The sequence below is a fragment of the Scyliorhinus canicula genome, chromosome 5 (genome assembly GCF_902713615.1).
Source record: "Scyliorhinus canicula chromosome 5, sScyCan1.1, whole genome shotgun sequence".
Taxonomy (NCBI): domain Eukaryota; kingdom Metazoa; phylum Chordata; class Chondrichthyes; order Carcharhiniformes; family Scyliorhinidae; genus Scyliorhinus; species Scyliorhinus canicula.
Genome location: NC_052150.1, coordinates 11,949,258 through 11,960,237, shown reverse-complemented (window position 1 = coordinate 11,960,237; position 10,980 = coordinate 11,949,258). Strand labels below are relative to the sequence as shown.

Below are 10,980 nucleotides of genomic sequence, written 5' to 3'. Positions count from 1 at the left end.
GCATTAAGAGACCTCCCTGATACAATTTCTCCCCATAGCCTGACCCGTGGAGTTCAGGTGTCATTCTGGTAAATCTACATTCCCTCCAAGTTCAAATGATCCCATCTCAGGTGCAGCAGTCTGAAACTGGGCACAGTACTGCAGATGTGATCTGACCAGGGCTGAACTGAAAACGTTTCGCTGATTAATTATAGAGGCTTTATCATAGAATCCCTACAGTGCAGAAGGAGGCCATTCGGCCCATCAAGCCTACACCGCCCCTCCGAAAGAGCATCCCACCTAGGCCCACTCCCCTGCCTTATCCCTGTAACCCCCCCCCCCCAAACCTTTGGACACAATGGGGCAATTCAGCATGGCCCCCACCTTACCTGCACATCTTTGCGGGAGGAAACCGGAGCACCTGGAGGAAACCCACGCAGACACGGGGAGAACGTGCAAACTCCACACAGTCATCCAAGGCCGGAATTGAACCCGGATCCCTGACGCTGTGAGGCAGCAATGCTAACCATTGTACCGCCCCTCAAATCCTCCAGGTGTGAATAAAAAATGTGGTGAGAATCAAGTTAGTTGTTTTCTGGTAACAGACTATAACAAGGTTTGAAAAGGTGAACCTCAGCAACCTCGTCAATGCGAGCACCAACCTGCAAAAGGTTTATTCTTGAATACTCGCCTGAACAAATGCATCGTGGCCAACTCTTCTTTAAATAAAAAAGGATGTTGTTTAATTTATACAAGGTGCAGACATACATTTGGGTTACACAAAACATACAATTGCATACGGTCCACTTTATTATACCGTTAGAAGCATGAAATACTTTGAATTGGTTCCACGAGAAATGAATGTCAACTTAAGACACGGAGTAATGTAACAAAATTGGAACTTTCAGTTGTCACGAGGACTCGAAAGGGGCAAATTTTGCTCAATTGTTTAAAGCACAAGTTGCCCACAAAAAGAAACTTAGGTTTAATTGATCGGTGTTGTGCCTTTGGTCATTGATGCAGGAAAAGTTCCTTTAAAACATGGAAAGCTTGATCCTTTCAGCTAATAACTGGTAGTTTCAACTTCTCTTTACATGGTCTCCGTGGGGATTGTTTTGGTAAAGCCGCTTTTAAGGTTAACCATCAGAATCATGGTGCTCGGTGCACATTTGATGGGAAAGTGCAAAGTCTCGCAGAGCACTTTGGTACAAACCCATTCGCTACTGGGAATGAACGCTGCGAAAGAAGAAGGGATTAAAGTTTTGCAAGCAACGTGGACTAACTAACTAGCTGGGTCCTCGACTGCAGCGCTCGGTAGAGCTTAGGCACAAAGCCCTCAATAATTCAGCAAAAGTGGCTGAACCCATGAGCACAGTGACACTGGAGATCACAGAGCACATTTGCCCGTCTGTCCGATCCAAACTTGCTTCCCACAGGAGGAGAGAATGCAGGTTCAAATGATATTTTTACAAAACTCCACACAAATAATACAGAAACATTTTACAAGCCAACAGCTCCCAATGTTATTTGTCAAACGCCCCGCCCCCAAGTATATTTGTTTTGCTGGAGAACAATAGACATTTTATCAACACTGAATAGGACTCAATAATGATGCCCAGACATACGGAATGCATTTCTCATTAGCTGCATTTACACACGTCACTCCGTTGGAATCTGCCACTGGTCCCATGAGCGATTTTGATTTTAAAAATGTGTTCAGCAAATTGACAAAGCCTTTCACCCTGTTCGAGAGCAAGTGCAGCATTTAAATAGCGCCTCAGTATTGCTGCTCAGTCAATGCTTCCGTGACATCTTCCTTTATCATTTCTAAGTCATTTGTATTAACTCCCTGGTCCATCGTCTTGCATTGGAGACCAGACAACGGGTTGAACCAGCTCAAGGAGAAGTTCCCATCAAACGCTGCCTTCATTCCTTCCCATCCCAGTTTCTTCTCCCAGGTGGGCGTTGTATTTTTGAGTCGCTCAATGCCCTGGAAACAATTACGGCAACACAATGTAACGGCTGCAGTGAAATCAGTTCAAACGTCAATAATAACCACCAGAAGATAAATCACGGTTCATTAGGACAGATGCAAGAATGCCAAATTTCAAAGGAAACAACAATTTATATCGCACGAGAAAAGCATACCGATTAGACTTCATGCAGTGAGGGGTGGCATGGCAGCACAGTGGTTAGCACGGCTGCCACACAGCATCACGGAACCATGTTCGATTCCAGCCTTGGGTGACTATCCATGTGAAGTTTGCTCATTCTTCCATTTTCCATTTGGGTTTCCTCTGGGTTTTCTCCCACATTCCAAAGATGTGCAGGTTAGGTTGGGTTAAAGGGTGAGGGAGTGGGCCTAGGTAGGGTGTTCCTTCAGAGGGTTGATGCAGACTCGATGGGCCGAATGGCCTTCTTCGTCACTGTAGGATTATAGTACAGTGCAGAAGGAGGCTATTCGGCCCATCGAGTCTGCAACGGCCCACTTAAGCCCTATCCCAATAACCCCTCCTAACATTTTTTGGTCACTAAGGGCAATTTAGCATGGCCAATCCACCTAACCTGCACGTCTTTGGACTGTGGGAGGAAACCGGAGCACCCGGAGGAAACCCACGCAGACAGGGGGAGAACGTGCAGACTCTGCACAGACAGTGACCCAGCAGGAAATCGAACCTGGGATCCTGGCGCTGTGAAGCCACAGTGCTAATCACTTGTGCTACTGTGCTGCCCCCACTATGAGTGTAAGTCATTGCTCCCTTTGAAATTTGATATTCTTGCATCGGTCCCAATGAGGGTGGTCCTCTTCTCAGCAATACCACCAAGCGACTATTCGTTATGAGAAAATTCCTTCATTAGATTATAAACGGGAACCCACCACAGAAGGATTTTAATCATCTGAAGAACCTTTGGAAATTTTGAAATGTGTCAATGATCTTTGTGGTGGAAGGTTTCAAACATTTCCATGGGAATATCCTAGAGCTTTTCAGAGGAGTTTTATTCTATTTTCACTGACAGACAAGAGAAAGCCAAGCCCTTCTTTCTCTGTCCCTTATTATTCAAATAGACATATCTCTATGCTGGAGTAAATATTTCACTGCATTAAGAATATCAACAGTTGTGGGCCCCCACAATAAACTGATGCACTCAATCTCAGGCCAACTAGCTTTAAATTACTCATTCATTTAATCTGCTAGAATAGGTCAGTTTTATATTGAAAAATAAACCTATTTGCACATATTAACATTATGGGGGTGGTCCTCCATAAAAGCGACAAAGTGTTATTTCAGGCAGGAAAACCAGTGAGAATCCCGCCGGATCTTCCCATCGCAATCCACCCCCACATTTGGAGCTTGGGGAGCTTCTCACTGAATTATCCCACACTTGGTCCCCACTCAGGGGGCAGCAAGACCGGTTTCTCAAGTGTTGAAGATCCTCCTTCCTCAACCCCAAAGCAACGGACACCCCGACTCCCCACAAACATGGAAAACACCCCCAACCCACGACTCTGGAGGCATCCTCCCCCCCCCCCCCCCCCCCCCCCCATTGCTAAAGGAATGGGTAAACCCACCATACAGACATGAGGGTGACCTGCCCCCACCCAACCTAATACATTCTTGCCTGCATCAAGACATCCCAACCCCCCCCCCCAAAGTGAACGAAAACCCAACATGGAGGTCTCCAGGGCCCACTTTAAGGCTCCCCTACGAATCCTTCAGAACTCCCTTTCTCCCCTTCAGGCCACCCCCCTCATTTATTTCTTCCCCCCCCATTCACGGTCAAGAACCCTCTCAGCCCAACCCCATGGCAGTGTCCCCTCACACAATGGCCCTGCCCTGTCCCCAACTATCCTGGTGCCCTATGGCCTCCAAGTCCACCCCTGCCCCCCGGCATCCCTATCATCTCCACTTTTGGAAACCGGGCGTGATTCCCGCTGGCCTCATGCTGCTCCGGCAGACGGGGGGATTCCTGGGAGGCGACAGAACGGGCTGAACATACATGAATGAGTTTAAAGACCAGTCTAGGGGACTCTCCCGCTATTCTCCAGGAATAAAGGGAGGTGCACCGGGCACAACGCAGGAGGGGAGAATCGTACCCAGTTCTTAAAGGGAACAATTTCTTTAGATTTACCAATCTTAACTATTGGCAGTAATGTTTTAATGTCTGAGAATCCGTAGTGAAAGGCTTAAATGAGAGGAAAGTGCTTGTTTCAATTTGTAGAACCATAGAATGGTCACAGCACGCAAGGAGGCCATTTGGTCCATCCAGTTCATGCTGACTCATTCTACTCACTGGCTGTTTCCCTGTCACTCAAGTTCCTTAATGTCTTGAATCTGAAACATTGGTATCCTCTTACAATACTTCATAGATCCACTTCATACCCACCTCAAAACTGAAAAAACAGAATAAACAAGTTACCACGGCCTTTTCCTCCTGGTTTGGGATTTCTGTAAAATTGAATTGGAACACTGGAATATACACTTGAGAGGAGGTTAATTCTCACTGATGCACTTCTCCAGCCTACTAAATAATGGTTCCTTCCGGCAAACATCCGAGATGTGGACACACCTCCACATTTTGCAGCAAGGACGTTGGGTCTTTAAAAACTGAGAGTCAGGAAGCCCCAGTTCGCTCTGTGATTATTATGTCAAGGACAACCCAACTCCACAGGACAAGGAACACGTAATTAAATGATTCAGATGGATATTTCACATATGTAGGACATATACCTGGATCATTAAAGGTCAAATATCAGTAAAGGTTTTGTGCAGATACCATCGCTATTCCCGTGAAAGGCTGCATTGTTAGAAGACAAGAAAAAAAAGTCAGAGTTAGTTAAAGAGGAGAAAACAAGGAATAGGTGAGAAACAGAGACAACAGTTTTTATTCAGTTGGGCTGACACTATCAAAGTGATGGTTAGATTATGCATCAGCATTAAAGGTCAGTGTAAATGAGCAATAAATCCATTAAGACTGGTCCAATGTTTCCTATTCTTTATCAGCACGGCTAACAGCTCACCGAAAGTGCTTTCCTTCACTCCCTGCTCCAGTGATGGACAACCTAGGCTGGCGAGGGGGCCGCAGGAGTGGTCCTCCTTCATCTCAGTGGGCCGCAAAGTTAAAATTGGGGCTTGTTCATTAACCATGAACAAGATGAAATACATTTAATACACGCCGAATATTTCCATCGAGTGATACAAAATGCAGAATTGTTTACTTATTAATAGAACTGTCAACTTCAAATAGACAATAGAACATTACAGCGCAGTACAGGCCCTTCGGCCCTCGATGTTGCGCCGACCTGTGAAACCAATCTAAAGCAGGTTCTTTACTCAGAGTAGTAAGGGCGTGGAATGTCCAGCACGCTTGCAGGCAGCATAATCCAAAACATAACCACTTGCCAGGTAAAAATGTTTCTCCTCATATCGCCGTTGGTTCTTTTACGACCATCCAACACATCAGTGTTTTCGACCATTCCGCCAACAGGAACAGCAACTCTCCTTCTCTGTTTAGAACCTTCCCGATTTTGAATGCAGAATCACTGCAGCACCGAAAAAGGGCCACTTTTGTTTACAAAATAATATTTATTGTCGCAAGTAGGCTTACATTAACACTGCAATGAAGTTACTGTGAAAAGCCCCTAGTCTCCACATTCCGGTACCTGTTCGGGTACACGGAGGGAGAATGAGCAAATTACCGAACAGCGCATCTTTCGGGACTTGTGGGAGGAAACCGGAACACCCAGAGAAAACCTATGCTCCGCACAGCCAGTGATCCAAGCCGGCAATTGAACCTGGGACCCTGGAGCTGTGAAGCAACAGTGCTAACACGGGGAGAAATCACTGAGCTACCATGCGCCCCTTGGCCCATCATTCAAATCTTAATCACTCACTGCATGAACAAATAAACTTTCCCTCATCTCGCCATTGCTTCTTTGGCCAATCTGTGCGCTCTCATTCTTGAACCTTTAACTAGCGGGAGGTAAAAACAAAAATATTTATGCTTGATTGGACGCAGAGTGAGCACGGCTCTTGCACAGTCAATGTTGTGAGCAATCAGCACTCACCTCACCCGCCCTCGCTTTACGCACAGATCAATTCAGTCATACTGGTCGGGAAAAAAATCTCCGCAGATGGAAACCAGCGGAATGTGGCAACCCTGCGCGTGGGCAACGGTCAACAAATGTCTGGTGGGACACACTCAGAACCCAGATGGGCCGCATGTGGACCCCGGCTGCAGGCTGCCCACCACTACTCTGCTCCTTCAGTTACATCAACCATTCCGTCACCTCACCTAAAATCACACAGGAGACCATTCAGCCCATTGTGCTGAATCCATCTCTTTTGAAAGAGCTGTGCAAGTCTCACACCCCTGCTGTTGTTGCATGGCCCTGCAGATTACTCCTTATTAAACAGGTACATCCAATTCCTCTTTGCCAGTTACTGTTGGAGCTCACCATGTGAAACAGAAAAATCCTCCTAATCTCCCCTCTCCACCTTTTGCCAATTAGCTTCAAATCTCCTTGTAGAGCTGCCAGGTTCTCACATCTACCTGGTAAGAGCACTTTTGAACACCTGTTCCAAATTTACCCTGAACCTGAGGAATTTTAGAACAATAAATGTCATCTCTTTCAATAGGAATGGGCCCACTGTAAATGGCAGGTGGGCCAAGGACATCTTCAGCAAATTGGTCAGAGTGTGCAATGCTAAGATTTCCACTGAATTACTTCCTCGAACATAAATGATTAAAATTGTGCCCCTTTTCTCTGCTCCCTTAAGTCCAAGGGGTGCAAACTTGAAAGAATATGGTGAACATCCACTTTAGCCATCCATTGTTCGATCCATTTAAAACACTATTGGGTCCTCCTCTTCTCTGCCCTAAATTGCCCACTCGTCCAGGATCATCCTCGGAAACAAAGAAAACACCCAGCTTCTTTTCTCTGCTGCAAACGATCTACTCAGGCCCCTCTCTCACACACAGTCCGTAGAACAATGGAATCCCTAAAGTGCAGGAGGCCCATCCAGTCCGTACCGACCCCCTGAAAGAACAATGTACCCAACTCCCCTGCCCTATCCCCATAATACCCTAACCCCACCTAACTTGCACATCCCTGAACACTCCGCCTAACCTGCACATATTTGGACTGCAGGAAGAAACCGGAGCACCCGAGCTAACCCATGCAGTCACGGGGAGAATGTGCAAACTCCACACACAGTCGCCGGAGGCTGGAATCGAACCCGGATCCCTGGCACTGTGGGGCAGCAGTGCTAACACTGTCCCACTCTTGTCTCCTCCATCCTCGCCTCCAACAAGAAAGGGTGAGGAGCTCATGGACCTCTTGGTCACTAAAATTGACACAATCCCATCAGCTGCCCTGCTGGGTCCCATCCTCCCTTGCAGGAGGTAGGCTGAAAAGGTTTCCGCTAATCTGGTCGGCGTGAGTGTCTCATAGTCCATGGCACCTCCAATACACATCTGATCACTTTTTCACAAAGTAATTATCCAGCTCTCTTCCATTTACTAATGCACATCAGCTTCCAACACCTGTGGCTCATTGGATCGCACTCTCGCCTCGGAGTCACATGGTTGTGGGTTCAATTCCCATCCTGAATTTAAGCACAAAATCTAGGCTGGCACTCTAGCGCTATGCTGAGGGGGTGCTGCACTGTATTTTGAACGTTAAACCCTGCCCTCTCAGGTCGATGTGAAAGATCCCATGGTCACTGTTGTGAAAAAAAGCCTGGTCAATATTTATCCCTTAATCAATGTCACTAAAGGAGATTATCTGGACATATTAATGTTGCCATTTGGGAGAGCTTGCTGTGTGGAGATTAGCTGCTGAAATTCCAACATTGCAACAATGACTACACTTGAAAAATGCTTTGGGATATCCTGTGGTCAGGAAAAGGTGCTATATAAGTGCAAGTCTCTATTTTTCAGTTCATTGCATGCACACACTACACTAAATAAATATTCACCCCCTTCTTGCTATCAAAAATTAATCAGATGTTACAAGGACAGCGACAGCAAAAAGCTTTGGTGTGCTTTTAAAATCAATAGATTTATCTATTGATGTCATTTCCCATTGCCCTCTAAGGTGCAAGTTACTGCTGACACCATCGCGCTCATTAAAGTTTGCAGAATCTGGGACGTTAAACATTTTAATGATTAACTTGCCTCTGTCCTTCAGGATCCTGAATATTTCTATTTGGTCAGCTCCCTCCAGAGTAAAATGATCAACTTCTGCAACCTCTCACTATGCGATCTGGCTAGTACAATAACTTGTATATACGGACAGAGCATCACAAGTGAAAACCAACAGGGAAGCCTTGGAGCGAGAGATAAAGAATCAGAATCAGTGGGAAGTGAGGCTCAAGGGGGCTTTTAAAGCAGAGAAGATTCCAGACCATTGGATCCAGACAGCTGAAGGCACTGGTCAGCCTTGCGGGGTGGGATTGGGGATATAGGAATGTGGTGTTAGAAGCTCAGTAAAGGGTTAAAGTGGCCACAAAGCATTTGCACTGACTGCTTCAGTCTAGAGCGAGTGGCTGAGGAGGGAGATGTAATCAGTGGAACTAAAGTTTATCCTGTGAACGAGAAACAGAGGGTGGGTTTCTCTGTCCCGCCGCACCAGCTTTCTGGTTCAGCACGGCGTCGGGATTCTCCGTTACGCCGGCTGGTCAATGGGGTTTCCCATTGTGGGGCAGCCCCACGCCGTCGGGATTCTCCGTTACGCCGGCTGGTCAATGGGGTTTCCCATTGTGGGGCAGCCCCACGCCGTCGGGATTCTCCGTTACGCCAGCTGGTCAATGGGATTTCCCATTGTGGGGCAGCCCCACGCCGTCGGGATTCTCCGTTACGCCGGCTGGTCAATGGGATTTCCCATTGTGGGGCAGCCCCACGCTGTCGGGATTCTCCGTTACGCCGGCTGGTCAATGGGATTTCCCATTGTGGGGCAGCCCCACGCCGTCGGGATTCTCCGTTACGCCGGCTGGTCAATGGGGTTTCCCATTGTGGGGCAGCCCCACGCCGTCGGGATTCTCCGTTACGCCAGCTGGTCAATGGGGTTTCCCATTGTGGGGCAGCCCCACGCCGTCGGGGAAACCCTCCCGGGCTGCCGGAAAAACGGAGAATCACGACGGCGGAGAGTCCAGCCCATAGTCTTCCGCCATCCCACTGTGAAGTTGGCGAAAGTTGCTGCAGGAGAGGCAGACTTTGTTTGAAAGGGATGGACAGCCTTAAAGATGGTCTCAGCTGGGAGTAGAGCCTTCACCAAAGTGACAGGGAAGGAGAAATGTAATATTACTGCCCTCTCACTCCAACCAGGGAGATTGGGAATCTTCTTACTGTTAAATCAGATACTACTGCAAAGATCTCTTGGTGGTCCTGGGCACGAGGAACAGAAGAATTAGGAGGAGTAGAGCCCATCAAGCCACCATTCAATAAGATCAGGGTTGAACTTTGACATTATCTCCAACACCATACCCCCATGTCCCATGATTCTCGGAGTGTCCAAAGGTTAGCAATCTTAACTTGGAATAAACTCAAAGCCTGAACATCTCCAGCTCTCTGGGCTAGAGACCTTTTGAGTGAAGAAATCTCTCCTCATCTCTGCCCAAAATAGGCATCCCTTATCGTAAGGCTATGACCCTTTGATTTAGACGCTCCAGCCAGGGGAAAGGGCCTCTCAGCATTTAGCTCTTTATGAATTAATATTCCAATGAGATCACCTTTCATTCTCCCAAACTCCAAGGAATATATACACAATCTACTCAATCTCTCCTCACAGAACAGCCCTCTTCTCCTCGGAGTCAGTCAACCTGTGTGATAAACCCTTTAAGGCAAATATATCCTCCCTTCGATAAAACTGTGCTCTAAGCACGATTCCACCAAAGCCACATTTAATTGCAACAAGACTTCCTAACTGTTATACTCCAATCCCCTTGCATTAAAGACTACCGTTCCATTTGCCTTACTAACTGCATTCTGTTTTTTTTAAAATATAAATTTAGAGTACCCAATTATTTTTTCCCCAATTGAGGGGCAATTTAGTGTGACCAATCCATCTGCCCTGCACATCTTTGGGTTGTGGGGATGAGACCCATGCAGACACAGGGAGAATGTGTAAACTCCACACGGACAGTGACCCGGGGCCGGGATCAAACCCGGGTCCTCAGCGCTGAGTCAGCAGTGCTAACCACTGCGCCGCCATGCCACCCAACCGCATAGTGATGTTTATAAGGAAAGGACACAAAGAACCCTTTGAATACCAACATTTACTCATCTCCTGCATTTAAAAAAAAACTGCTTTATCCATTCTTTCGGCTAAAGTGGGTAATTTGATGCTTCCCCGACTTGTACTCCACCTGTTTCCTTCTTGCCCAAAACTGGACCGTCTCCCTTTGCAGCTTCTCGATCATTCTCCTCATACTCAACTTTCCCATCTATCTTTTCATTGCCAGGAAATTTGGTCAAGTTACACATAGGAGCCTCAACACATTTAGCCTGCTGTTTCCACCAGTATCCTGGCTCAATTAGGGTGAGATAGCGGAAGAAAATCCAGAGAGTGCTGCCGACTAACATAGCTGTCCATCAATTGACCCGACATAATACAAATGAACGTTCTGCAACTTTCATTCCTGTTGCTATTAGTCATCGAACAGGCCGACACATGAAAAGACTTCCCCGAGTCACCAAATGGTTGGTTCCCACAGCTGCCTAGTACTTTCCCTATTGGAAAACTGGGTTGCAAAACCAAATACTTATTTTAATCTGACTGCCAGTTACGAAATGACGCCTACGCAAGTTGCAAAACCATCTGTGAGAAACTGCTCTTGCATCATTATGTTCGGGTCAGTATCCAACAACTATCTCGCTGTGACATTTATAACGCCTTATTAGAAATCCAACATAGCTCAATAACTGGAATAGCAGCGAACACAGCAGGAAGGCAAACGATTTTCAGAAGTTCTCAACGTCAACCTACCTGTCGGGGATCTG

At 46.9% G+C, this 10,980-nt stretch overlaps 1 protein-coding gene across 3 annotated transcripts in view; it reads right to left on the bottom strand.

Moving 5' to 3' along the window:
- Positions 1-699: 699 nt before the first annotated feature.
- Positions 700-10,980, bottom strand: part of LOC119965773 (palmitoyltransferase ZDHHC3) — a 45,850-nt gene continuing 35,569 nt past the window's right edge. For 2 of the 3 annotated variants that reach the window (XM_038796586.1, XM_038796585.1), the window contains exon 7: positions 700-1,969. In XM_038796586.1, coding sequence (XP_038652514.1) covers positions 1,757-1,969 — 213 coding nt within the window. In that variant the 3' untranslated portion in view covers positions 700-1,756. Of the gene's footprint in view, positions 1,970-4,709; positions 4,777-10,980 lie in introns of all 3 variants that reach the window. The other variant, XM_038796588.1, reaches the window with a different exon arrangement.